At 54.8% G+C, this 27,976-nt stretch overlaps 2 protein-coding genes across 2 annotated transcripts in view; one reads left to right on the forward strand and one right to left on the reverse strand.

The window, feature by feature from the left end:
- CLSTN1 (calsyntenin 1) overlaps nucleotides 1-27,976 on the reverse strand; it is a 225,498-nt gene that overhangs the window by 71,291 nt on the left and 126,231 nt on the right. The window lies entirely within an intron of this gene.
- On the forward strand, nucleotides 7,041-11,401 carry SPSB1 (splA/ryanodine receptor domain and SOCS box containing 1). The gene is made up of 2 exons (XM_066334213.1): nucleotides 7,041-7,847; nucleotides 11,152-11,401. Exons 1-2 carry the CDS (start codon nucleotides 7,154-7,156, stop codon nucleotides 11,277-11,279), a joined length of 822 nt encoding a protein of 273 aa, XP_066190310.1. The 5' UTR covers nucleotides 7,041-7,153; the 3' UTR covers nucleotides 11,280-11,401.

A 27,976-nucleotide genomic window follows, 5' to 3' on the forward strand; every position in this document is an offset into this window, starting at 1 on the left:
AATTGCAGCCTCAAAGGGCTGTGAGATCTCCTCTGGACGCCTGGTTCACCTGCAGTGTCTCAGCAGCACAGGGAAAGTCATCTGGACAAAGGTGTAGGGACACTGAACCTCTGGAGATGTGAGCAAAGGTCACCTGTGACTTTGCCTCCTGCTCCTTATCTCTGATGGCTCTTATCTGCAAGCAGCTTGTGGACACCTCTCTTGGGTGCACCTGGAAGAGCCGGGGCTGTGGGAGGTGTGTGCCTTTTGCAGGGTGTGCAGGTGCTGTCTCTGCTCAGGCTCAGCCCTCCTCCTGTCTCCTCCAAAAGACTTCTCGGTGAATTCCCCCTCACCAGATCAGTGTCCCCACGTGCTGCCCTGTCACCCAGGGCTGTCTGCAGTCCCTGTGTGTGCTGGCAGCCCCGGGTGAGGCCAGCTCACCTGGCTGACACCTGACAGGTGACAATCTCTTGTGTGACACCAGGTCTGGTTCGGGTGCTGAGGTGTACCTGGGACCCAAGTCCCTCAGGTCACTGCTGGGGCTCACAGCTGCCTGTGAGCACTTCTCCTGCTTCTGGAAAAGGGCTCTCCACCACCTTCAGCAGCAGGGACCCCCGAGTGGCAAAGGGGACAGGTGTGAGGCAGGTCAGTGCTGCAGGTGTGGGCCATGGGGAGGGTCTGTGGCTGAGTTTCTCACTCTGAGCTGTCCCCTCAGTATGAAATGGCAAAGCCAGGCTCCATCCTGCTGCTGTGAGAGGAGCTTCTCCTGCTGCCTCCTGCCTGTTGAGCACTGCCACGGCTCCAGCACAGCCCCTGGCAGCTCCCCATGGCACACCTGCAGCCCAGGGTGAGTGTGGGACAGCCCTGCTCTCTCAGGGGTGTGTGCTCACAGCCACCTCCTCTGGTACAACCAACGTGCTGAAAAAAAAGAGCAGATTTCTCAAGTCTTTTTTAACACCTGTGAGTTGACAGTGAATGAACTGTTTCCAGCCAGAGTCTCCTCGTCCTGAGCTGTGCAAAGGCCACAGACTGTGAGTAAGTGTGGGAAGGAAATGGTGACACCAGAGCAGGGTGAGAGGTGACTGTAGTGCAGAGCTCTGGACTCAGCAGCAGGAATTGTTTAACCTGCAGTTTCCCAATGCTGCTGCCGTCCTCACAACACCCAGAAATCCAGAACACCCAGCACACAACTTCTGCAAGGTTCTTGTGGAAAAGAGACAGAAGAACTGAGTGGGTTGGCCACGGGAGGCTGGACCAGCAGTGCCTCATGCCAAGGACATCATTGTTGCAGGCAAATGACTGCAATCTGCTGTCAGCAGCTCTGCTGAAGAGTCCTGATTTGTGCCTGGCCTTCAACATGCAGTTGACATTCATAAGTTACCTTATGCAGAGCTGGAAGGAGCCTAATGACCTTTGAGGCATTCCCTGTGAGGAAAACCAGCCCGAGTTCCCTCGTTTCATTTGAAGAAATGCCTTTTCTCTGCAGCCAGCATCGCTGCTTGTGACCTGCCTTCAGGGGGAGAGAACATCTCTGGCACAAACTTCTGCAGCTCCTTCTGAGTTGCTCCCACCATGACAAGTGTTTTGCACAGCCAGCTCTCTGCTGTTGCCTGGGGCTCTTTTCTGCCAGGTTGTGCAGCCCTGCAGGTGCCAGGAACTGGCTGGGTAGGTGGAAAGTGGAAATTTGTTTAAGTTGGTGTCTGGTAAGTGGCTTGGCTGAGGATGGGTGGTGGTTGCTCAGGTTGTGATTTCCTCAGATGTGCTGCTCTGAGTAACCTCAGTGCTGTTTGGGGAGGTGGGGTGAGATGCCATACTGCTTTCAGCACTGCAGGAACAAGCAGGGATCTTCAGCAGGAGCTGCCTGGATCACCCCGAGGTGAGGGATGAGGGTGAGCTGTGCTCCCACAGAGGGGCTGACCCCCGGTGGGTCTGGCAGGGCTGTGACCAGTGACCTGTGCTGGCTCCCTGGGCCAGGAGCCTTCACTGAGGGTGGCTTTGCTGGGACAGCAGAGCCCCTGGTGCTGCTCAGGGCTGTGTGCCCAGCAGGGCAGCTGTGACCCTCCGAGCCCAGGGCCTCCTCCTCCTCCCATCCCTGGGCCTTCTTTCTCTGCCGGAGGCTTTTCCTTTCTGCTGGGCACACGTGGCACCTTCCTCAGTCCCTCCTTGGCCAGCCCCTGGTGATGTGTGGCTGCAGTTTCCCTTGGTGCAGAGCCCACGGAGCCCTGCCAGCCCCGAGCCAGGCTGCAGGTGTGGCTGTGGTTGTCCCTGTGGCCACCTCCTCCTGCAGGTGTGAGGCTGCCCAGGCCACTCTGTGCTCAGGGCTGCCTGCCCAGCCCTGCTCCAGCACACCTGCAGCACTGCAAACCTGCTGTGACTCGGGCTTGGTGCAGTTGTTGCTGTCACCTCTGCTGTCACCTCTGCTGTCACCTCTGCTGTCACAGCCCTGGCAGCTCCAGCAGCAGCACAGGTGAGGTGGCTTTTTGCCCAGGGGTCACTGGGTGGGAAGGGAAGGCTGCTTGTGGGATTATACTTCTTTTTTTTTTTTCTTTTTTTTCTTTTTTTTTTGTGGTTTTTGTTTGTTTGTTTTTGTTGGGGTTTTTTGTTGTTTTGTTGTTGTTGTTGTTTTTACCCAGGGATGGGGAAACTCAGAGTTGTTTTAATAACTTTTATTTTCAGCCTCGTGTGAAGGGTGAGACAATACAGATATTATAACTTACGCTATTACAATTAGAAGCCAACTATTTCCTAATTACAATGCGTTATCAGCCTTCACATCAGACTGAAAGTAAAGTAAAAGTGTTTAAAACACCTCTCAGTTGTCCCATCCCTGGCTCAGAAGAGAGTGTGATCTGACAGGTGCTGAGGCCAGGATGCTGCTGGAGTGTTTGCAGCTGCCCTGGGCCAGGTGTGCCAGCCCCAGGTGGGCCAGCCCCAGGTGTGCCAACCCCGGGGGGACAGGTGTGCCAGCCCCAGGTGTGCCAGCCCCAGGGGGCCATGTGTGACAGCCTGGGCCAGGTGTGCCAGCCCCGGGTGTGCCAGCCCCAGGTGTGCCAACCCCGAGGGGACAGGTGTGCCAGCCCCGGGTGTGCCAGCCCCAGATGTGACAGCCCAGCCCAGGCCAGGTGTGCCAGCCCCGGGTGTGCCAGCCCCGGGTGTGCCAGCCCAGGCCAGGTTCTGCAGCAGGCACTCACTCACACACAGAGTCCAGGTCACCTGCTGTGTTTCTGATGCCTGCCTCTCTGGGGCTGCACTTTGGGTGCTTTTAGGGCCACCTGAGTCTTTGCTCTCCACCCCACCGAGATGTGCTGGGGCACTGCTGAGCCACCTTGGCTTTCAGGTGGCTTACACAGAGTATCCCTCACCTTGGCTTTTAGGTGGCTTACACAAAATATCTCCCACCTTGGCTTTCAGCTGGTTTACACAGAATATCCCTCACCTTGGCTTTCAGGTGGCTTACACAGAGTATCCCTCACCTTGGCTTTCAGGTGGCTTACACAAAATATCTCCCACCTTGGCTTTCAGGTGGCTTACACAGAATATCCCTCACCTTGGCTTTCAGCTGGTTTACACAGAATATCCCTCACTTTGGCTTTTAACTGGTTTACACAGAATATCCCTCACCTTGGCTTTCAGGTGGCTTACACAGAGTATCTCCCACCTTGGCTTTCAGGTGGCTTACACAGAATATCCCTGTGCTCAGGGGGCTGTTCCCAGGGGAGGAGGAGAAATCCCTGCCGTGGAAGCAGTCCCAGAGGAGGGAAGGCACTGTGAGGGGTGTTTGTGGGGCTCTGACAGGTGGCTGTGCACATTCCTACCTGCCAGCAGAACGGGAGTGGGGTGCCTCCTTTGGCTGTTGGCTTGCAGGACGAACATTCAGCCCAAGAAAGTTTTCCTTATGGTTGTCTAGTGAAATCCTGGAAACAGGAGCAAAAAGCTGCAGTGGGTTCTTCAGTCTCATTCACTGGAGCTGTCTGGGATCCTTTAGTTCAGCCTCTAAAGCTGTAAGCAAGCCCATGACCACGTGCAGTACATTTCCTTTTCTCCTGAGGTGTGTTCCAGGCTGGAAATCTCCAGGGCAGGGCTCTGATTCATTGTCTGCAGAGCGCCCAGAGCCTGGCTGTTCAAAGGTTTGGCCTCTTATCTGTAGAGGTACACCTAATGAACATCATGGGAAGGAGATAAATCCGCAGTAAACTGACTTGAAGAAATAAAGTAAAGCTGGATCAGGAATCAAGGAGTTTAGGGCCCTTCACACTGATGCTCCAGACAGAGGATTCCTGTAGGTGCAGAGCCAGGGAGGATCTGTGAGGGGCCAGGAGTGTGTGAACAGCCAAGAGAAGCTGCTGTGCCCCATGCAGGGCTGTGTTCTCCCCACTGAACAGCAGGGATTTACCTTCATTGGGGTGTCTTGGCTGTCTCCTGCCTTGTCTATTTGCAGCAGGCAGTTGTTCTGGCACCTGGCAATCCCTTCTGGTGGCAAACTGACTGCTCTGAGCACCTCAAGGGAAGGGAAGGTGTAATTCTCACTGAAAACAGCCGTGAGCACTTTTCTCTGGGGCACCCTGGGAATTTCATTCCGCAGTTTTTAAGCCCGGAATGTTAACAATAGAACTGAACACAGCATGGGAGCAGGAGTGAGCATCACAGGGCTGGGCAGTTGATAAGACAGATAAAAGCGCTTTCGGTGTTTACATTTGTGCTTAAACCTGCAGCAGCTCATTCCCCACCGTATCTGCTCCTTTATGGTCTGGTGTGTCCACATGGAGCTGCCCAGGGCAGGAATCCATCCATTTAACGGGATCGGGATGAGCCTTTCTGTCTCTCTCCAGCTGCGGGAAAGTGCCTCCGTTGTCTCGGGCATGAAGAGGCTTTTCCTTTGAAAAAAAGGCACAAATAATTGTGTTTCAGGGCACGGTGCCCCTGCGGAGCCCGGGGCCGGGCTGGTGCCAGCAGCAGCAGGGCTGGGAGCAGGGTTTTGCCTTGCCCTAGAAGGAGCCGTGTTGCGCTTCAGTCTTGGCTTGGGATGCGGATTCCTGAGCTGCTCTCGCTCTGACCCACCCCTTTGTTCCCATCTTTTCCCTCTCTTTGCCCCTTTCTCTTTATTCTGGCCGTTGTCTCTCCTCTGCCGATTCCAGTGTGCCCGGGGAGGAGCCCTGGGCAGTGGCAGTGATGGGTTTGTGTCCGGAGATGTGCTCTGGGGCTCCAGGAGTCCTGCTGCTGTCTCTGGGGTGATTCCCTTCTGCTGCTGCAGCGCAGAAATGCGACGGAGCTTGTGTTGGCAGAAGGCAAAAAGCCACAATGAACAAGGCATTGTTCTGCTAATGAAGAGCACAATTGTGTTCCCGGGCTCCTCCTGAGGGTTCTGTGCTTCCAGGAGGTCTGCAGCAGCCTCCTGCAGCCCGCTTGGGTTTGCTTCTTGTGTTCTCACATGTTCAGCACAGGCGATCCCCGCCTCTCCTCCCTGTGCCAATGTTTTGTTCCCTTATCCTAATCAGAAGCCCAAGAGCTGGGTTTGCCTGCGGACACCACGTGTGCCCTGCCAGCCCCTTGGTGGCAGCTTTTGTGCCGGTGCTGCAGCCCTGGAACGCCAGGGAGTTCACCTGGAGGTGTGGGCTCACACCTTGTGTCCCAGCTTTAGCCCAGCCCGAGCAACAGCAACACAGCAGCCCTAAAAATCCCTGCTTTGGGTTAAATTCATGGGCCTCTCCTCAGCTGAAGTCTGGTTTGGCTGCTTCTTGGGATGCTTTGCCCTGGGGCTGCTGCTCCTCGGGCCGGGGTGACCCCTGTGCTGGGAGGGTGATGCTCTGGCACCCTGTGCCTGCCCTCCCTCGGCTGCTCCTGCTGCTCCTCCCTTGTTTCCAGCTGGTTCACAGGGTCCCGGGTTTGTTTGGAGGTTGTGGATGGGATTTATTTCACTTTCCAGGATGTGGTGTCACCTCAGCAGCTGATAATGTGATTGTTTGAATGGCATCTTCTGTCCCAGTGCCCCACATCCATGTCCCTGGAGGGGCTGGAACAGTTGTTCTGCAGCCTGGGCACTGGGATGTGACTTGTAAAGGATCTCAGGCATTTTCCTCTCCATCCATGATTAAAAAGAAGTGGGTAAGGAAAGAGGAAGTAGTCTTGCCTCTTGTTACTTAAGAATTGGGATTTAGCTCCTTCTTCCAATGGCACACCATGGAGTAATAGCAGAAACCTGTAGGGAAGCTGGTGAATCCACCCTACCCCAGAACTTGCTGTTCACCTCCCAGCTGAAGCCTTGCTGATGTCCAGTAATCTTATTTTTAAACCAGATCTGATTCATGCTGTGTTTTCGATGCCAGATGAGGTCCTTGGTTGTGAGTAAGTGTTGTGACTGTAGCTGGCAGGAGTGCTGCATGATTGCCTCACTTCAGGAAATGTTAAAATAACACTTTTTTTTCTTAGAAAGCTCGTTTGCACCCCTCCCACTCCTAATTCTCCTAATAGCTGCCCCCAGTTTGGCAGCTGTGTGACAGAGGGCTGTTTGTGCTGCTGACTGAGAGCAGAGACACTTCAGTGGATGCAGGGCTGGAGGAGAGGTGCACAGAGCGAGCAAATATCTCTGGCCAAGCTGGCTGAAACCTTTCAGAGGTTTCTCTCCAATCTGGAAGGAAAACTGCTAAACTGGGAGAAGGATCTTGCTCCTCCTCCTGGACTCTGCAACTGAAATTAGGGAAGTTTTATATATTTTTTTTTTCCCCTCCTGGAGAAGAGAAGCTGCTCGCTTGAGACAAGCCAGGTTTATCTTGGTTTATCGTGGTTTATCTGCTCCTTGGCTGCAGGGGCTCTGAGGGACCAGGAGCTGCTGGAATGAGTGTCCCCCAGGGCGGGAGCCAGCAGCTTTTCTCTGCTGGTTTGGACTTGCAGCCAGGCCTCCGAGGTACTCAGCAAAGCTTGGGATGAAGAGAATTCCCTCCTGAGCCCTGTCCCAGGGGCCAGCAGAGCCTTCCTTGTGGCTGGGACGGACAGGTGACCGCTGCTCCCTGCGGACGCGGTAATGTTTAACTCGTCTCTTGTTGTTCTTTCCATCCATTAGGCAGCAGTGAGCGGTGCCCATCCTGCCAGAGTGTCCTGGCAACCGCCTCCTCTGCGGGGCTGGATGACAGCAGAGGCCAGCCCATGAGCCTGTGAGGAGGCCAGAGCAGCGCTCAGCATGGGCCAGAAGGTCACGGGCGGCATCAAGACGGTGGACATGAGGGACCCTGCGTACAGGCCCCTGAAACAGGAGCTGCAGGGGCTGGACTACAGCAAGCCCACGCGGCTGGAGCTGCTGCTGGACATGCCCCCCGTGTCCTACGAGGTGCAGCTGCTGCACTCGTGGAACAACGACGACCGCTCCCTGAACGTGTTCGTGAAGGAGGACGACAAGCTCATGTTCCACCGGCACCCCGTGGCCCAGAGCACGGACGCCATCAGGGGCAAGGTGGGCTACACGCGGGGGCTGCACGTGTGGCAGATCACCTGGGCCATGCGCCAGCGGGGCACCCACGCCGTGGTGGGGGTGGCCACGGCCGAGGCGCCCCTGCACTCGGTGGGCTACACCACGCTGGTGGGCAACAACCACGAGTCCTGGGGCTGGGACCTGGGCCGTAACAGGCTCTACCACGACGGCAAGAACCAGCCCAGCAAGACCTACCCCGCCTTCTTGGAGCCCGACGAGACCTTCATCGTGCCAGACTCCTTCCTGGTGGTGCTGGACATGGACGATGGCACCCTGAGCTTCATCGTGGACGGGCAGTACATGGGGGTGGCCTTCCGAGGACTCAAGGGGAAGAAGCTCTACCCGGTGGTGAGCGCCGTGTGGGGCCACTGTGAGATCAGGATGTGCTACTTGAACGGCCTGGACCGTGAGTATGGCTCCTGTGCTGCCTGCCTGGGCCCTCCTGGGGAGGGTCTCTCCTCTCTCTGGAGAGCAGAGGGCTGGTGCCAGCGGTGGGATTGCTGGGTGCAGTCCTGGATGGTGGATGCACAGTCTGAGAGCACCCCTGTGCTGTCAGCAGGGAGCAGGCAGGGCTTGGGGAGGGGTGTGCTGGCAGAAGGGGATGCCCCAGTTGTCCAGCTTGAGATGGGGAACCTTCTACTGCTGCCAGAAGAGCAGCAGGAACGTTCTTCTGACAGTGGCATTGCTGGCACTGGAATCCTGGTGTCTCTTTGCAGGAAAGAGTCTCTGAGACAATCCCCTTCCCTAAATACATAGTGAAGGGATGTTTAAAGTCCCTCGCAGGCAAGAATAGGGGCAGATTTCCTCATCTCAGAAAATGGGGATGTTTTTCATCTTTCAGAAGAGTTCACTCACACCAGAAAGGGTGTGATCCTTTCTAGCACGGGGCTGGATGCTGTAGTCAGCCCAACTTGCATGCCAGGCCTTTTACTAACAGGCACATCAACCTCTAGCTAAGCTTAGTAATAAATTTGGCCGTCCAAATGTGCTAAAGTCTGTTATCTCTCATAGTCAGAAGTTCCCATGGGGCCAGACTGTGACTCAGTCCTCTGGGTAGGGTGGAGGAGAGATGTGAAGGAAGTGGATTAAAATCTGGATTTATGCTGCTAGTGAAATAAATTTGGCAGCATTGGTATGAAGAGTAGTTTCCCCTGCATTCCAGAACAGTGTCTGCCCAAGGGCTGTAGCACACTGGGGCTCTTCTGATGGTAATCTGGTAAACTCTGAGTCCAGCAAAGCTGCCACCAGAGAATCTGAGCTGTCAGAATGACCAGGAGAACCTTGCAAAGGGACAGCAGCAAAACCTGCAAGTGCTTTGAGAAACACACCTCAGCTCTGCAGGACGGAGCAGAGAGCTCTTGGCAGAGCATCTTCTCACCCAAAGAAAGCCCAGCTCTTTCTGCCACAACAACTAAAGAATGTCAGCAGCTCCAGGCTTTGCTGGAGGGTCAAAGGCAAAGCCTGCAGCTGCCCTGCAAGGCAGGCAGTGCTGGCACAGAGCTGCCCTGAGCAGGGACAGGGCCACCTCCAGGGCTGCAGTTCCTGCTGGAGGGCTCTCAGCTGAGCAGTGAGTCGTGGGCACCAGGCCAGCAGGGACTGGATGCTATTTTGGCACAGACAGAAAGAAGGTGTCTGGCTCTGAGCACTCAATAGCAACACTGTCCAGTGACTGTGAGGCTTGTGAATGGAAGGAGCTCAGGTCTGTGTCTGCTTTCCCTTCTGCTCTGTCACACAGGGTTATCAGTGCGAGCTAGGTGAGGACAAACCTCCATCTCTGTGCAAGAGCCTCTCCTTTTAAGGCCACTGGGCTGAACTGTGTTTGTTCTGTGCGTATCTAAAGGCTCTGGGGGTCAGGCCCTTGTCCCCGGGATGCTGGTGCCTCTGTCCCACCATCTCTGAGCAGAGCAGAGAGAACTGGGGCAGGCTCTGAGTGCAGCCAGCCTGTGCCCCAGTGGTTTGAGAATAAGCTCCAGTGGGAAGTGGCAGAGCAGTGCTGGCACTGGAGGGGCTCTGGGGCAGTGCCACAGCCAGAGCAGAGAGCTGAGGCTGGGGAAGGGGCAGCACAGACCCTGTATGGGGCAGGAGAAGGACAGGGCTGGGTGAGGAGCAGGAGCAGGTAGGGCTGGGTGAGGAGCAGGAGCAGGGCTGGGGCAGGAGCAGCCAGGGACAGGGGCAGGAGCAGGAGCAGGGCTGGGTGCAGCCTTGGGACACACAACACGTGCTGGATGCTGGGCTCAGGGAGCTGGGGGAGCAGTCTGGTGAATTTGGCATGCAGCACTGGAGGCTGGAGCTGGAGGCATGTACCAAGGGCACTGAGAACTGCAGCTCCTCAGCCAAGCTCCCTCCTGTGGGTGCCTGGAGGTGCCTGCTCAGAGCACAGGAGGGTTCCCAGCGGTGCTGGCAGAGCCCTCGGGCAGTAGGGGGATGTCCAGTGACCTGCTCTGGGGGGTCTGTCCCCCTCTCTGGGGCAGGACGAGCCCCTGAGGCTGAGCAGTGTTGATGCTCAGCAGCAGGGGCAGTGAGGAGCTGATGTGGGTCTCCCTGCTGTGCAGCTGGGATGTTTGAGCTCTGCCTTTGACCCTCTGAGTGACTCCTGAGCAGCCCGTGGGCCATTCCTGAACAACTCACTCAGGGTTTTAAGTACAGGATGCAGAAAGAGGTAGCCAAAGGCTTGTCTCCTTCCAGCCCGTGGCACAGGGGGGCTCTGCTGGGGCAAACAGGAACACGAAGCTTTGACAGATGGTTTTATTTTCCCTGGGAGCTGGGCAGTGTCAATGGAGGGGCTGACAGCTGCTGGCCTCCTGTGTGAGATAAATCATTTCTGGGTGCCCAGGCCTCTCACTGCAGGGACTCTTACAGGAGTTTCTGGGCACTGCAGTGAGAGGCATGAGCTGGAGGATGAGTTCTGCCTGGAATGAATGGAATTGCAGAGGAGGACCTTCCGGTTGACATTCTAGGGTGGTTTCATTCACACATGTGTGGCTTGAAACAGAAACCTCCTGCTCTGCAGGTTGTTGGTGAGCTGAGGCTGCTGAATGGCTCAGGCCCTGCAGAGCTGCCTTCATCCATTCACTCCTGCTCAGTGCTTCTGGGGGTTTAGAAGCCGGAAAATGAATGTGTCCCTTTGGGCTGGGCTGTTGTGTTTCCTGGGGGAGGTTTGGAAGCTGCAGAGTGAAGGTGTCCTGTTGTGTTTCCTGGGGGGTTAGGAGCAGAAAAGGGAATTTATCCCGCTGGGCTGGGCTGGTTTGGGCTGGCTGTGGTTTCTGGGGGTATTTAGAAGCAGAGAAGTGAATTTGTCCCATTGGGCTGGGCTGGGCTGGTTTGGGAGCAGAGAAGTGAATTTGTTCCCTGGGCTGTTGTGTTTTCTGAGGGTATTTAGAAGCAGAAAAGTGAATTTATCCCTTTGGGCTGGTTTGGGCTGGCTGTGGTTTCTGGGGGGATTTAGGAGCAGAAAAGTGAATTTGTCCCTCTGTTTTGGGCTGTTGTGTTTCCTGGGGGTATTTAGAAGCAGAGAAGTGATTTTTTCCCCTGGGCTGGGCTGGTTTGGGCTGGCTGTGGTTTCTGGGGGTATTTAGAAGCAGAGAAGTGATTTTTTTTCCCCTGGGCTGGGCTGGTTTGGGCTGGCTGTGGTTTCTGGGGGTATTTAGAAGCAGAGAAGTGATTTTTTCCCCCTGGGCTGGGCTGTTAACATCTCGGCTCTCTCTCCCCAGCTGAACCCCTGCCTCTGATGGACCTGTGCCGGCGGGCAGTGAGGCTTGCCCTGGGCAAGGACAGACTGACTGAGATCCCCTCCCTGCCCCTGCCAGCCTCCCTCAAGAGTTACCTGCTCTACCAATGACCCAGGTGCTGACTGGATGGAGCTGAGCCGCCCAGGGCTGGGCTCTGCACCCCGGGGTCACCCCCACTGCTGGAGCTGCTGGCCACAGCCTGTGCTCCAGCCCCTGTGCCCTCCCTGGGCAGCCTGGGCAGGGCTGCTCTCACAGCCAGATAAATCACAGAAATGATTTATCTCACGGCTCTGTTCCTGGGGAGGCACTCGCGCCTACAAAAGGGACGTTTGCAGAGGTTCTGTGTTTCTCTGCTCCTCCTGGAAAAGGCTGTGCTGCCTCCTCTGGGCTCAGGGGCCTCGAGGGAATGGGTTTGCTGCACCATCCGAAGGGAAGGATGACAATGAAAGAAGAAGAAGAAGAAGAGAAGAATAAAAGGAAGAATAAAAACACAATCTGGGGAAGGAGGAGTCATTAGGAGTGGAAATGTTAAGAGCAGAAAGGCTCAGGATGGCCAGCAGAGCTGGGAAGAGTCTGGAATACCATAAAGAATTAATTGAGGAGTTTTTAAAAGCCAAAAAACAATAAAAGTCCAACCCCAAGCCCTGAAACACCAAAACCCAGAGCCCCTCCACCAGGAGCCGTCCTGGTCTGGAGAAGGTGATGAGTTGCTGATGTTGTGGCTGTGCTGGGACCTCTCCCTTTGCTCTGTTGCTGTCCCACAGGTCCTGGCTGCTGCTTTCCTGCTCCTCACCATTGCTCCTCCTGCCCCAGCCTCTACTCTGCCCCCTCCAGGGTTTCCCTGAGCTGGTTTTGCAGCCAGCCTGTGTCTTCAGGAGGCTGAAACCTGCAGCTCTGGGCTGGGAGCAGGGAGCAGAGCTGTGCCCTGGGGTGGCACCGTGTGTGGGAGCTCTGTCCCCCAGCTGTGGCTCCTGTCCCCTGTGGCCTTTAGACAAACGTTCACCTTCCTCTGCTGAGGAATTCTCGGATAAGCTGCTTAAATCCATCCCAGCGGGGCTCTGCTCTGTCCCGGAGAGACTTCACCTGCTCTGAACCCTGCAGCAGGGCAGGGACAGCCAGGTGACAGTGGGGACACTGTGCTGCACAAGTGCCACCAGCAGGGAGCCCAGGAGGGGATGGCTGCAGGGGAATTTTGGGAGGGTCGAGCAGAGGCCAGGGCTGATCTCAGGCACAGCCAGAAGAACTCTGCAGAGGCTGAGGAGCAGGAGGGAACTGCAGTGAGCAGGACGAGGAATTCAGGCCAATTCAGCACATCCCAAATAGATCCTCAGTAGCCAAGGAACGAGGATGACACTCCTTTAGCAGCAGGAGCTGCTCTCCTGACCTCTCCACAGGTTACTATGCTGCCTTTCTGGGGTTATTTTGCACATTTCTTTGTGTTTAATTTCCTTGAAAAAAAAAATGTTTGTGTGATTGGTTTTTTTTGGTTTGGTTTTTTTTTTTTTTTGGTTTTTTTTTTGTTTGGTTTGGGGTTTTTTTGGGTTTTTTTTGTGTTTTGGTTTTTTTTGTGTGTTTTTGTTTTTTGGTGGGTTTTTTTTTTTTTTGGTTTTTGTTTTTGTTTTTGGTTTTTGTTTTGGTTTGGTCTGGTTTGGTTTTTTTTTTTGCTTTTGAGTTATCCCTTCAGTTTTGTGTAGGTACAGATGAGTTTAGTTGTTGAAAATGTTAATATATATATTTGTGGTGTATGTATAAGAACATGTTTTAAACAGCTGCTGTAGGGTACCTTTTTGAAAAGAAACTACTTGCATAGTATATTTTTTAAAGCACAGACTTGGTGCCAAGACTGGGTGGGGTGCGATGTACCCCTTTTTTATTCTAATATTCTATGAGTTTTTTTTCAACCTGGGGGTTTGTACTAGTTTCTGTTCCAGGGTGGGACACAAAATTCAGTGTGTGTGGAGCCCTACTTGGTTGCCTTCAATTGGAGCCAGTGTCTTCCAGAAGTGCAGGGAAGGAGCTGTGTTCTCCCTTCTTTAATGCTCCTTGTGCTCCCTCATTTCCATCTCTCCTCACCTCACCAGGACATTACTTTGTACAGCTGAAAATTCTTTCTATTTTATGACTGTAGATAATACTCAGTAACCCTAATAAACTTTATTAAATATTACGTGGTGGTGGGTTTTTATTTCCATGAGGTGATCAGATTTCCTCGTGCCTTGTTCCTGCACCAGCAGTGGGTTTATTCCCGAGGAGCCTGCCCAGACTGGCAGAGCAGGGGCTGCCTTCTCTCTGCTTGGAGGAGCAGCAACTGAGAGCTGCATCTCCAAGGGCTGTGCAGGGCTGAGGTGTGGGGAGCTGAGTGTGTGCAGCTGCCACTGGAGCCCCAGAGGTGGGGCAGAATAGACTCTGGGCTGGGTGAGGTGGGGCTGAGTGAAATCTGTGCTGGGACAGCCCTGGGGAAGATGGAGATGGATATATTCTGTGCTGGGACATCCCTGGGTGAGATGGGGATGAATATATTCTGTTCTGGGACAGTCCTGGGTGAGATGGGGATGAATATATTCTGTGCTGGGACATCCCTGGGTGAGATGGAGATGGATATATTCTGTGCTGGGACATCCCTGGGTGAGATGAGGCTGGATATATTCTGTGCTGGGACATCCCTGGGTGAGATGGAGATGGATATATTCTGTGCTGGGACATCCCTGGGTGAGATGGGGATGAATATATTCTGTGCTGGGACAGCCCTGGGTGAGATGGAGATTAATGAAATCTGTGCTGGGACATCCCTGGGTGAGATGGGGATTAATGAAATCTGTTCTGGGACATCCCTGGGTGAGATGCAGATGGATATATTCTGTGCTGGGACACCTCTGAGTGAGATGGAGATGGATATATTCTGTGCTGGGACACCTCTGAGTGAGATGCAGATGAATATATTCTGTGCTGGGACAGCTCTGAGTGAGATGGAGATGGATATATTCTGTGCTGGGACAGCTCTGGGCTCCTGCTGGACCTTGGTTTCCAGCTGCTTTTCCAGCTGTTTGCTGTGCCCTCTCAGCAGCCATGGAGGCAGAGATGTCCCCACACTGTCAGCACTGAGGCTCAGCCTCTCCAGCTGTGCTGATGCCTCTGTCCATGAGGATGAAGCTCCCAGTGCTCCTCCTGTCCAACACTTCTGTCTGTGTGAGGAGTCCAGATGTTTTAATCAGTTCACAGCTGCAGCCTGAGGCTCAGCTACAGCCCAAGGAGGGTGGTGGGCAGAAGGGCTCAGGAAAAGGCAAGTGCTTTCTTGTCTCTAGGCAGGACAAGAAATTTTTTTTCAATTTATTATTTTAATTTTGGATGCCTCTTAGACGTGGAGAAGCACGTGATTAAGGCCAGGGTTTGTGGGTGCTGAGCTCCAGCACGTCCAGCAGTGGCACTGGTGCTGTGCTGCAGGCAGCAGAGGCTGTGCTGGTGGCCTGTCCCTGTCCCTGTCCCCTGCAGTCAGGGCTGGCAGTGTGGCTGCAGGGGCTGGGGCGGCTGCAGAACGCTCAGGAATTAGTTCATGCTCAGCTCCAGACACCCAAACAGCCTCGTGTTCCAGCTGCATGGAATATTTGAAAGCAATGACCTGGAGCCTGCAGTGTTTATGTACAGTGCCATGGCAACTGGGGAGGAAGTCATGGGCTGGGGCTTGGACCTGCTGGGATCAACAGATGATATCACAGATGAGCAAATCCTCATAAATCCCTGCTGCTCTGCTGCCCTGCCTCCAGCCCAGCCCTGCCAGGGCCACCTCTGCCTTTGTGGGCAGCAGCAAAAGCTGCAAGTTCTGCAGGGAGCACCTGGAGAGGCAGCCCTGCTGCCCTGCCAGCCCCTGCTGCTGCTGCTCTGCCTCTCCAGGGCTGTGCAATGGAGTGGTCTGTGGTGTTTGGGGGGCTCCTGGCTCTGCCTCTGGAGCTGTTCTGTGGTTTTGGGGGGCTCCTGGCCCTGCCTGTGGAGCTGTTCTGTGGTTTTGGGGAGCTCCTGGCTCTGCCTGTGGAGCTGTTCTGTGGTTTTGGGGAGCTCCTGGCTCTGCCTGTGGAGCTGTTCTGTGGGTTTTGGGGAGCTCCTGGCTCTGCCCATGGAGCTGTTCTGTGGGTTTTGGGGGGCTCCTGGCCCTGCCTGTGGAGCTGTTCTGTGGTTTTGGGGGGCTCCTGGCTCTGCCTGTGGAGCTGTTCTGTGGTTTTTGGGGAGCTCCTGGCCCTGGCAGCCTGCCTATGGGGATGTTCTGTGGGTTTTGGGGGGCTCCTGGGCCTGCCAGCCTGCCCATGGAGCTGTTCTGTGGTTTTTGGGGGTCTCCTGGCTCTGCCTGTGGAGCTGTTCTGTGGTTTTTTGGGGGGCTCCTGGCTCTGCCTATGGCAGTGTTCTGTGTTTTTGGGGGGCTCCTGGCTCTGCCTATGGAGCTGTTCTGTGTTTTTGGGGGGCTCCTGACCCTGCCTGTGGAGCTGGTCTGTGGTTTTGGGGAGCTCCTGGCCCTGCCCATGGAGCTGTTCTGTGTTTTTTGGGGAGTTCCTGGCTCTGCCAGCCTGTTTATGGGGGTGTTCTGTGGTTTTTGGGGGGCTCCTGGCTCTGCCTGTGCTGGGGCCACCCTGCACACAGCACTGGCATCCTGGGGCTGTGCAGGAGCTTTTGCTTCTTCCTGAGAGCTGGGGCTTTGTGGGTGTCATTTGTGCCTGGGGAAGTGTTCAGCGTTCAGTGGAGGAGTTGAGTGGCTGATAAGGAAACACCTCATCCTCCTTTGGCAGCCTTGGGGTCCTCCCCAGGGGGAATTCTGTCCTGGGTGCAGGTTCCTGCACATCCCTGTGCCTGTGGGTGCTGATCAAAGGTGTGACAGCGGCAGGGAACCCGCAGGAGGAGGACAACTGCAGATTGTCTCCTCTGTCTGCGGGGATTGAATTTCCTGAGCTCACACAAGTTCCCTGCTGGAGCCCAGGCTGTTCCAAGGCTCTGCCAGCACCGGGCAGTTTTCCCTTTCCCGGGGATGTGGGGGCTGGAAGGAACGTGTGTCACACTTTTCAGGACTGATTTTGGCAGTCACACCTTTTCTCCTGTGTAAGGTAAGGCGATTTTGAGGAGCAGCTCCCAGGCACAGCCAGTGCTGCTGATCTGTGCCAAAATTGCTCTGACTGCAGAAGGAAACAGAGTGATTTATTTAGAAAAGTTTATTAAAATTAAAACCCTAACCCAAAAGCACAGCCTTTCTTGGCGTCCAAAACCGTGCTGAAAGGAGCAAAACTCATTCAAGGCTTGCACAAAACACACTGGAGCTGTGCTCCTGCCTTTGCACGTGTTTTCATTCTGAACTGCTGCAGCCTTGTCTGCCCTGCAGACAGAGAACTATTTGAAGCAGCTGCCAGATGTTTTGTCTGCCTGATGTTTTACAGTTTGCTGCTCCAGCCCGTGCTGGGGCTGCCCTGAGCGTCCTGTTCCTGTGGCAGCCCGGGGCTGCTCCCACCCTGCAGGAACAAACCAGGAGTGTCACTGCCGGGCTGCTGTCACCTCTGGTGTCACCTCTGACCAGGAGTGTCACTGCCGGGCTGGTGTCACCTCTCTGGACCAGGAGTGTCACTCCAGGCTGCTGTCACCTCTGGTGTCACCTCTGACCAGGAGTGTCACTGCCGGGCTGCTGTCACCTCTGGTGTCACCTCTCTGAACCAGGAGTGTCACTCCAGGCCGGTGTCACCTCTCTGACCAGGAGTGTCACTCCAGGCTGCTGTCACCTCTGGTGTCACCTCTCTGAACCAGGAGTGTCACTCCAGGCCGGTGTCACCTCTGGTGTCACCTCTCTGGACCAGGAGTGTCACTCCAGGCTGGTGTCACCTCTGGTGTCACCTCTCTGACCAGGAGTGTCACTCCTGGCTGATGTCACCTCTGCTGAGGGATCTGAACCAGGAGTGTCACTCCAGGCCGGTGTCAGCTCTGCTCAGGGATGGGGACAGGTGTCAGCTCTCTGTCCTCTCTCCAAACAGGAGCTTGGCGAGCTCAGACCCCGCTGTGGGCTGCAGGTGAAGTGCCACCCACCACGGCAGAAGGTTCCTTTCCTGCCCCAGGCTGGGTGTTTTCCTTGGAGGAGAAGCACCAGGTATTGATAAGGTCTGTTTCTCCTTCATCCCAGATCCTGCAGACACTTGAGGAGTCCCAGCTGCTGCTCCTAAACATGATCCGTGTTTTTCAGTGTCTAGACACCCGGGTGGGCTGCACACATCAGCAGCAGAGGCAGTTAATCATGTGAAACATTCTGAAGGTTTGTTTTGTTTAGTGAGCTTTCTGGGAACCCAGGGGAGCACAGGTAAGGAGCAGACAAGTGAGGAAATTCCATCCCTGAGGCCGACACTTGGACAGTTCTCATTCTGCCCTGGTGCAGGGATTTCAGGAGTTATTATTGGCTGTGTGTTTGATAACACCACTGGCACTGCAAACCCTCCCAGCAGAGAGCTGGGGGTGGTTCACTTTGTGAAAGGGTCTTCAGAGAAAACCGACTGGAACTGTGCTGCACAAGAGGAAAGTGAAAGTTAAATGTACAGAATGCCAGGAATTAAATTTACAGCTGATTGCAGAGGAGAGCCTGGAAGGATGAGCACTTGTGGTCCATCCTACTTGGACAAATGTGGATGTTTTCAATCAGTGCTCTCACAGAGGGCAGCTGCCTCTTCCAAAGTGAAGTGCTGCTGAGAAGATCCCTGTGAGTGCAATGAAGGTGATTCTTCATACTCAGTCTGACTGGTTTATTCGTGTTTATAAAAAAATAGAGAAGTGCAAATCATCTGGGGTTGGAAAGGGTGGGAGACAGGACAGGAGCCCACCCTGAGGAGCTGCATCCCACAGCTCAGACACTCCTGAGGTGGATCTGGATCGTGGATCCTGGGGATTCCTGACATTTCCAGCAGAGACTTGTGGCACACGTGCTTCAGGTCTGTGTCTGCTTGTGTCTGTGTTTGCTCACTGTGTTCTGCACTCCAAAACCAAGACTAACCACGGCCTCCACTAGAATAAACTTGTTGTCCTCTCTCAGGTTGCCTGGCACTGGCACTAATCACAAAACCCTCTCGGTAAGCACAAGGGGTGGATCTTTCTCTACAAACAGCAAAGGCAAATACAATAATATTGTGCTCAAACAGGCGGGGCGTTTGCAACCTAAACAAGCGTGAGAATGCCGAGGCAGGCTGTGATTCACCTCCCAGCGAGTTTAATCTCCGTTCAGAGGAGCTGAGCAGCAGCACAGTGTCTCCCAGAGCGGTGTTCACCAGCCTCTCCAGGAGGGGATGGACACTGAAGGGGCACAGCTAACCCGGGGAGAAGGCAGGATGCAAAAACACCGGGCAGGAAAAGGCTTTGAGGTGTGACTCTTTCAGCAGAAAAATCCTTTGAGGCGTGACTCTTTCAGCAGATGCCCTTGGCAAAGGCTCAGAATCCTCAGTGGGAAGGTTTGGGAAGGGAGGGTTTGGGAAGGGAAGGTTTGGGAAGGTTTGGGAAGGTTTGGGAAGGGAAGGGAAGGGAAGGGAAGGGAAGGGAAGGGAAGGGAAGGGAAGGGAAGGGAAGGGAAGGGAAGGGAAGGGAAGGGAAGGGAAGGGAAGGGAAGGGAAGGGAAGGGAAGGTCTGAGGGTCCTGAGCTGTTGGTGGATGAGAGCTGGGGCTGAGCACAGAGGGGGATTTCCTCGGGCTCTTTTCCCAGGGGCTCCAAATGCTGCTGCAAGTCGTGGGAGGGAAGCAGCAGCCTCTGCTGCTTCTCAGTTCTCTCAGATATCCTTCCTCCTGGCCACATTCTCGTGCAGAGGGATGGAGTAACCAAGGCAGGCTGCATGTGCAAACACACTTGTGGACGTCCAGGGGACTGCCAGAGTGGACAGACTGTGCTGCCTGGGCCTGCCAGAAACTCCTGGTTTGTCCAGAGGAAAGGAAAACATCCTTTGCTCTCTGCACTCTGGAATTTGTCTTTTCAGGCTCTGAGCTCATCTCTGTCACCAGGACAGCTTTGGCCATCCTGAGTCAGGACCACGGGCCCCTAATTTGGGTCCTGCAGCACCAAAATTGGTCCCCACTGAGAGTGGCCCTGTGGGAACTTTCCTGCTTTAAAAGCCAGCAGAGAGTAGGAAATGCTGGAGCTGGGAGGTTCCTGCCCTAACCCTTACAGTTCACTGAGAATATGAAAATACATTTTTTAAAAAAGGCTTTCCCATGTCCAGCAGTCAGGAGGCTCCAGAGATTGCAGAGAACAAGGAGGAAGGAGGCTGAGCATTAACCTGGAGCTCACAGCCCTTTGTGCTGGCTGCTCTCTGCACTCCAAAGGGCTCTAAACAAGGGAATATTTCCTACCTAGCACATTTCTTGGCTGGGTTTTAGAGCACAGGCAGTGTGCACCAGGCTGTGTGTGAGCTCTGTGTCACAGCTGGGCATGAGAGCCCTGCTCTGGGTGTGCCACCAAGGTGCAGCTGCATTTCCAGCCTGCTCCTCGGAGCTGGGAAGGCTGATTTGTAAGAGAAGCACCTAAATCCAGTGATGTTTTTGCTGTCTCTTGCTTTAAGCCCTCATCCTAATCCAGCCCTGACCTTTTCTCTCACTCTTTACTGCCTGCATTAGGTTACAATGGCAGATTTCCTCGGATTAAACGTTAAAATGGGACCACCAAGTATAACTGGCACTTCCATTAGGGGTATGAGCCATTCATTTAGGGTCTGCCAGAATGGCCACGTGAGAAAACCCCATGTTGGGCACTAGTCAGGTAAAATTGGAGGTTTTAGCACTAGTGAGGTAAAATTGGAGGTTTCAGCACTGGGGAGCATCCCCTGCAGGAGAACAGCAGCTCAGAGAGCCAAGAGCAGGAGCTGCCCCTGCCCCACGTCTCCATCTGCCGTGTTTGGATGTTGCTGTGGATAGGGACATGCTCAAAGCCATCAGACAAAGGTGGGAGGAGAAGCAGCAAAAGGAAACACTCGTCTGAAGCCAAATGATTTGGGGGTGGTGGTTCTGGGGAAGTTGTTTTGCTTAGTTCGGTTTTCTGAGAAAACATCCCCGCAGCCAAGACAAACAAAGGTTCCTGCTCTAGATCGTGTTACCTTTGGTCTCCTTGGGCCCCGTGTCAATTCCCAGATTATTTTTATGGACTGTTTAATCCAGGGCTTTATTTTCCCCGCAGATAAATGGTGGTTTAGATTCCAGGACAGCTTCAGATGCTAACACCAGCTGTCTAGACACAGAGTGGCCCATGAACACGATCATAAATAAAAACACTCTTGGGGCTTTGGGGTTTTTTTTGTTTTCCTCCCTTCTGCTGTCCAGTGAACTTGGGAGAGGCTGGGGCTGTGAGGGCTGCTCAGTTCCCTCCTCCTCTGCCAGCTTTTGGGTGGGATTGAGCTGCCTGGGCAGTGCCAGGGGATGCCCAGTGTCTCAGGAATGTCAGGGTTGAAACCTGGCTCCATCCATCACAGTTATGTTGTGCATCTCCTCCCAGAGGAGCTGAACACGTTTTTGTGCCTCTCGTGGCTTTCACTGCGTGGATCTTCAGCTGGATTTCCCCGGGGGAAGGAGAAGTTTCTCACAGCTCCTGCTCTTGGTTGCAGCAGTGCAGAGCTGTGCAGCACTGCCCTGGGCTCTCCTCCCTGTGCAGAGCTCCTCTGATTGCATTAATCCTTCTAATTAATGCTCCTTTTAGAGCATTAATCCTCACTCAGAGCACAGACTGATCTTTTCCTAAAGGCAGGTGCTGAAGGCTGAAGGAGCAGATCAGGGAAAAAAAATAAAAGAAAGAAAATCATGAAGCTTAAGAAGTTTTTGATGGGCTGATTCTCTCTTGACAAATAAAGGTGCTTTTCGGTGTCTCACCAATGTCCCCATTTGGCCAGGGCAGAGGAGTGGCCGAGGAGGGGGAAGGAGCAGATGGATTTTCCAGGTGAGCCCTTGTGAAAGAGGGGCACAGCCTCACTCAGAACGATGGCTTTGTTTGGAGCTGCTTGTCAGGAACTGACTCTTTCCCCTCTCATCCTCTGAGCACGGCATCCTCGGGGCTCCTGTGCTCTGTCTGCTCCTCCTCGCTCAGGTAACAGCGTCCTCCGGGTCTCCCTGAGCTCAGAGCCTCCAGCCCAGCCCCTGCTGCTGGCCCTGGGGGTGCTGAGGGGCTCTGGGGTGGCATTCAGCTGCAGAGCTCCGTCACACAGCCCCAGAGCAGCCCAAGGCTCCGGCACACACAGTGCCTGGGGCAGGGGGCGGGTGTTAAAGCCCCCTCCCCATCCCCTGGGCACGGGGTGGGCAGCACACACCAGGAGGGCAGTAGATTTGGGGCTGCAGGGAGAGGAGGGGCAGCCGCTGCTTGAGGTGTGATGAAGGAAAATGCAAGTGGGGAGGATACAGCTGCAGCCTGCAGGGTGACCAGGGTGACCCATCCTCCCTGTCAGGGTGTTCAGGGTGTCCAGGGTGACCCATCCTCCCTGTCAATGTGTCCAGGGTGATCCAACCTCCCTTTCAGGATGACCAGGGTGACCCACCCTCCCTGCCAGAGTGTCCAAGGCCAATCCATCCTCCCTGTCAGGGTGTCCAGAGTGACCCACCATCCCTGTCAGTGTGTCCAGAGTATCCAGGGTGACCCATCCTCTCTGTCAGGGTGTCCAGGGTGATGCACCCTCCCTGCCAGAGTGTCCAGGATGTCCAGGGTGACCCACCTTCTCTGTCAGGGTGACCCACCCTCCCTGTCAGGGTGTCCAGAGTGACCTATCCTCCCTGTCAGGGTGATCAGGGTCACCCACCCTCCCTGCCAGGGTGTTCAGTGTGTCCAGGGTGACCTATCCTCCCTGTCGGGGTGATCAGAGTGACCCACCCTCCCTGCCAGGGTGACCAGGGTGTCCCATCCTCCCTGTCAATATGTCCAGGGTGACCCTCCCTGCCAGGGACCCCGAGCTGCTCTCTCAGGGAGCCAGGCTGTGATGCCCCCAGCAGGAATGAGCTTTTCTCACAGAACAACAGAACCCAGCCCACGGGCACAGCCTGGCCCTGCTCAGAGCTCCCGGGACACCTCAGCCACAAAGCCAACACAAAGCAGTGCTGGCCAGCCCTTGGGGCTCTGCAGCCCCGGAACAGGCTTTTCACAGCCCTGATGTGACTTTCCCAGGGTTTTTCAGAGCCCCGAGGAGCCGCAGGCCCCGGGCAGGGGCAGCAGGGGGATGTACAGATAAAACAGATAAAACTGCACTGGGAGGTTTTGGAGGAGCAGGGATTGTGCCTCCCCACCCAAAGGAAATCCTGTGTGCTGCACTCCCTCAGGTAAGCTGGGAGGGTCTTGGTGACAAAGGGACAACACCAGTGTAAGCACCTCCAGCACTGCACGTCTCATCCCAACTGAAATATATAAATACATAAAAGATATAAATATTTGAAGTACATAAAGATATAAAAAGATGAAAATCAAAGAGATGCATTATCACAGTGTCTGTAACAGCAAATATTGGCTGTCTATCCTCTGGGCAGTGAAACAACCCGCAGGGGCCAGCAGCAGCTGGGGTCTCCTGGTGCCCCCAGGTGAGCAGCTCTCAGCAGGGGGAATGGGCCACACCTGCCTGGGCACCAGGACAGGAAAGGACTGAACCTTCACAGGGCTCAGGAGCTGCCAGCAAAACCTCTGCGGGGAAATCCTGCCTGGGAAAGAGTCAGAAAGGTACTTTTCTATTTTTATGGTAACTAAAATCAGAAAAAGGAGCGACGAAAGGAAAGGGGCTATTTGGTTTTTTTCTACTTTACTATTTCTGATTACTTTAAAACTCGGTTCTAATTAGGTGATGTGAATTCTTCAGATGAACTCTGGCTCTGAGGGGGAATGTAAGGTTTTATAGAGGCTGGTGTGAGGCTGTGTGTTTTGTCCCTTGTCTCCTAGCAGCAAAAACCACATGGATGTGAGAGGCTGTTTTATGACCCGCCAGGGCTGTTGTTGGACAGGCCACAGTGAGCTGAGTTATTCCAACCACGTTGGGTTGCTGTTCCCTCCCTCTCTCCTTCTTTTTTTTTTTTTCCCCTCTTCCCCCTTTTTTTTTTTTTCCCCTCTCTTTTCCTTTTCTTTATTAATTTTTCTTTCCTCTCCTCACAAATAAGTGTGAGAGGGGTGGATGCTTTTACCACCTTCATGCCAAATTCTCTGCCTGGATTTGGCATCAGCAGCACTTCTCATCTCCCTCCCAAGCCCTTCTCCCTCCCTGGCTGGGATTCCACCAGGCCTTTCTAAAGAAGGCAGTGAACTACGCTGGTTACTCTTTCAGCTGCTCATCTCTTCAGTGTTTTCAAGAGGAAAAAAAAAAAAAAAAAAAAAAAAAAAGAAATGCAGCCCCAAATCCACCAGCTCTGTGCTGCTGCTGCGCAGCAATTCTGTCAGGGGCTTTGGGGTCCTGCAGAGGCTGGTGGGCTGGGGCTCACAATGTCACCCCCATTTCACTGAGGGGCTCTGGGCACACACAGGGTCTCAGTCCCACCCTGGGATGAGTTCTTGGGGCTTTGGCCTCCCCAGGCTGATCCTCTGCTCCTTCCTGGCCTGGCTGCAGTTCTCCCTGTCAGGCTGTGATGACAGAAATAACACCCTGCCATCTCCCCCGTGTCATCCCACCGCGAGTCAGCCCTGGACAGACCTGTTCTTTGGATTACATGACCCTTTATTTAACAAAAAATGAAAGGTTTTAACTGCTGCTCCCAGAGAGAGACGATGTCAGGTCCACCTCAGAGCATCACAGCAGCTCTGTTACAGTCACCCTGCACCTTGCTTTCTCTTTATTGCCTTTTCTCTCTTGTTTTCTGCTTGGGGGCCCATGCAGCAGAGCTAAACACTGACAGTCGTGCCTTTAACGCTGTTCTGCCGGAGCACCCCGGGCCACTCTGAAAGGTCCTTTTCATCCACCTGCAGCACGAAGGAAGTGAGGATGTTTGTGTGCAGTAAAACCAGAGAGAGAAGAGAGGGCTGTGGGGAGCGATTTCACTTTCTCTTCTGCCAAAAATATTTCGTCTGGGTGGAAAGGAGGGGATCACTTCTGTGTCAAAGCTGTTGGCCACCGATGAAGGCAGAACCCAAACACCCACCTGGGGCAGGATCTGAGCCCACCACACACCTGGGACAGGATCTGAGCCCACCACACACCTGGGGCAGGACACACCTGGGGCAGGATCTCCAACCACCCACCTGGGGCAGGATCTGAGCCCACCAAACACCTGGGGCAGGATCTGAACCCACCACACACCTGGGGCAGGATCTGAACACACCCCACACCTGGGGCAGGACACACCTGGGGCAGGATCTCAAACACCCACACACCTGGGGCAGGATCTGGGCCCACCACAGACCTGGGACAGGATCTGAACCCACACCCCTGGGGCAGGATCTCAAACCTCACACCTGGGGCAGGATCTGAGCCCACCCCTCGGGGTGCCACAGCCAGCCCCAGCCCCGCTGCCTTGGGGAGCACAGGGAGGAAAACCCGGGGGTTTTTCTGCCTTCCGAGGGGACCTTGCTGGGGTCACCCTTCTCCTCCCCAGCTGCAGGAGTTCATTCCTGTGCTGTTTCCATCTCCCCCTGCTCCCCAAACTGAGCACACCAAACGCTTCCCTCCGCAAGATGCATCTCGGGCAAAGGGGAATTTCTGGGCAGGATGTCACCTAGCCAAATAAGTCTCTTTGTCTGCGATTTTTGTTGGTAGTGGTTTTTTTTTTCTTCCTGGCTGATGGAGCTGTGGTTTGTTCACTTATTGCTTTGTTCCCCTCCTAATTCTCAGGACGAGTGTTTGAAGCACAGGATCCTTTAGAGGGAATGAAGTGCAGGAAGCAGAGCAGGAATGGGATGAGCTGAGGCTGAATTAGGCAAACCCCCCAGAGGGGATATTTAACACCTTCCCGGCAGTGATGTTTGGAAGTGATATTCCACACCCTCAGGAGCAGCCCCCTGACAGGAGTGTGTCATTGCCTGGGACAGAGCAGGGAAACTGAGGCACGGAGCAATGAATTCATTCCCTGAAGGGCAGCAAAAGGCCGGGGCAGAGCTGGGAACGGAGCCACAGCCTCTGGAATTCCAGTGCAGAGCTCTCTTCAGCAGGACACGGTGCTGCTTTGGGTGTTGCCTGGTTTCTGCCTTGCTCTGTCTGCACAGGAAGCAGTTCATTTCAGACGTGAATAAACGTGAATAGCACTCAGAGCTGATTTTTTTTTTTTCACCCTGTTTTCTTTTTAAAGGACAGTCTCCCAAAATAAATGTTCCCTTGAGTCAGTTCAATCTCTGGTAGGAAGAGTTTCCACAGAGTAAAGACCTTTACCATTAGCAGTGGACAAAAGGGTGAGTCAAAATTTTTGAAAGCATGGCCCATGATCATATAACCTGCTATATTAGGAACTTGTGTAAGTGAGTCTTGTGCTCAGGAACTCCTGAGAAGAGCTGGTACAGATACTCCGGGGTAAAACAACCCTGCCCTCCCCGTCACCTGCCCTGGGTCTCTGTAAAACACAATTGTGTAACGTTTACTTCTCTGTGGTCTCAGCTGTCTCTTTGGGACCAGCATCCTCACCCTTCCAGCCTTTTCCCTGCTGCCTAAAACCGGCCCAGCCTCAGTCCTGTGTCCCAGCAGAGATTCCCTGGGGCTGGGGCTGGGGCTGGGCCAAGCAGACAGATGCTGTGCTCAGAGAGTCCCTGCTGCCTCCCCTGGGTTTCTCCCCAGCTCGGGCAGTTTGTCCTGAGCACCTCAGAGCTGTGACTTTCCATCCCTTATTCTGCCTGCTCTGACTCACTGCTACCACCCGACTGTGGCTGCTCCATGGCCAAAATCTCCTGGGTTTTGTCCCTGCCCTGAACCTCCTGAAGGTGGGCAGGAGAGGGGCCAGGGAAGGATGTCCTCAGCAGGAGAGGGCCCAGGGAAGGATGTCCTCACCAGGAGAGGGCCCAGGGAAGGATGTCCTCACCAGGAGAGGGCCCAGGGAAGGATGTCCTCAGCAGGAGAGGAGCAATGGAAGGATGTCCTCACCAGGAGAGGAGCAATGGAAGGATGTCCTCACCAGGAGAGGAGCCCAGGGAAGGATGTCCTCACCAGGAGAGGAGCAATGGAAGGATGTCCTCACCAGGAGAGGAGCAATGGAAGGATGTCCTCACCAGGAGAGGAGCCCATGTCCTCACCAGAGCCCAGGGAAGGATGTCCTCACCAGGAGAGGAACCCGGGGAAGGATGTCCTCACTAGGAGAGGAGCAATGGAAGGATGTCCTCAGCAGAGCCAGGGGCTCCATCTCTCAGTCCCCTCACCTTCTGGAGCAAGGGGACCAGCGGGAACTGGAGAGAAAACAGCTCGGGGCAGAGGAGTTCATAGCTCAGATACCAGCAAGGGAGCAGAGGGTGAGGCACACGGAGGGTGGAAGTGCAGTTTCCTGACGGGAGCACTTGGGCTGACACTCTGCTGTGAGTAACACGGCCCCTGGCTGATGGATATTTATAACTGCTCCACCATGATCCCCTGTCACGGGGCCAGGGCAGTGTCTGCACACCAAACAGGGAGAAATCAGCTCACAGGGGCCGGGGTCTGCAGCAGAATAAGCCAATCCCAGGATCCCTCCTCTCGGTGAGGGAAGGCACGCTCCAGCAGAACACACAGATTCCAAACCAGGGAAAGAGCCTTGTGCCTTCCCCACAGAGTGCAGGGCTCCTCAGCCTGCCCGGCTGTGCTGCACACTCCTTTTCTCCTCCAGCCCCGGCCCCAGAGCCCGGGCTGGTGCCATCTGTCCCGGCTCAGGGCACAGTGGGGCTGTGCTGACACATCCCTGACATCCCTTGTGCTGACACATCCCAGCCCGGCTGCTGCCGCTGGAAACCAGGAGCATCCCAAGAGCTGGAGTGCCTGCCCTGTGCTGCCTTCCCCTCTGTGCCCAGGGCTGGATCTCCTCACAGAAGGGCAGCAGACACCCGAAAGCACAGCCCTGGCACCCCAGAGCCCTGCCAGGAGAAGGGCCCCTGTCCCAGTGACTGCAGCACTCGGCTCCTTGACCTTTCTCTGACTTCTGGGATGAGCTAATGCTTGGGCAGTGACTTTCCGCGGGGGTAATCCATCTCGGAGTGACAGTGACACCTCCGTGCTCGGGGCTGAGGTTTGCAGGTCAGAGGTTTGCCCAGAGCCTGGGATTCCCGGGAGAAAGTACCGTGCTTCTGCAGGCTGTTATTAGAGCCAATTATGATGTCTGTACAAATTTCTTTCCGGGTGGAAGGTCGAGGTGTTTCGTGACATGTAGGGCACCCAAAGGACACAGACGGGTATTTATTGCCACACCGGTTCCCCCCCTGCTCCCCGGGGTGAGCTGCAGAACCGGTTCTCCCCTCCCAGAGGCATCACCCAAACGCTGTGGAGCAGGAGAGGAGAGGGGACAGCAGTCCTGGCCGCACACTCCTTGTCCCCAAGGGCTGGAGGAAGACGTGACATGGAAACTTCCTTCAGCCTGTCAGCAGTGCCTCCCTCGTGTCCCCCTGGCCTGTCCCTGCCGGGCTGTCCCCAGGGCCACCCTGCTCCCTGAGGCTTGGCACAGGCAGGACGCAGCCACAGCACACCAGAGAGCCACTGGGGGACAGGGAGCAGCACCTAAAGCCCTCACCTGATTCCTGCATCGAGGCCAGGATGGACATAGTCACTCTGTGAGCCGACTCTGTGCATGTGGCTTCCACAAGGAAAGCAGAGCTGGCTGGAAGCTCCAGGCAGAAATAATGTGCTCCCATCCCGTTTCAGTCCAGGGGACCAAGGAGAGCAGTTTTACCCGCAAACAGGCCAATACTCTGGAACAAATCATTCTGTAATCCTTC

Source organism: Sylvia atricapilla, chromosome 22 (genome assembly GCF_009819655.1).
Source record: "Sylvia atricapilla isolate bSylAtr1 chromosome 22, bSylAtr1.pri, whole genome shotgun sequence".
In the NCBI taxonomy this organism is placed as follows: domain Eukaryota; kingdom Metazoa; phylum Chordata; class Aves; order Passeriformes; family Sylviidae; genus Sylvia; species Sylvia atricapilla.

What these genes read in the sequence shown, in the direction of transcription:
- SPSB1 (XM_066334213.1), top strand. Translation starts at nt 7,154, where the DNA reads ATGGGCCAGAAGGTCACGGGCGGCATCAAGACGGTGGACATGAGGGAC. An exon ending in CTACTTGAACGGCCTGGACC is followed by an intron (nt 7,848 to 11,151) that starts GTGAGTATGGCT and finishes CTCTCTCCCCAG; the next exon opens with CTGAACCCCTGCCTCTGATG.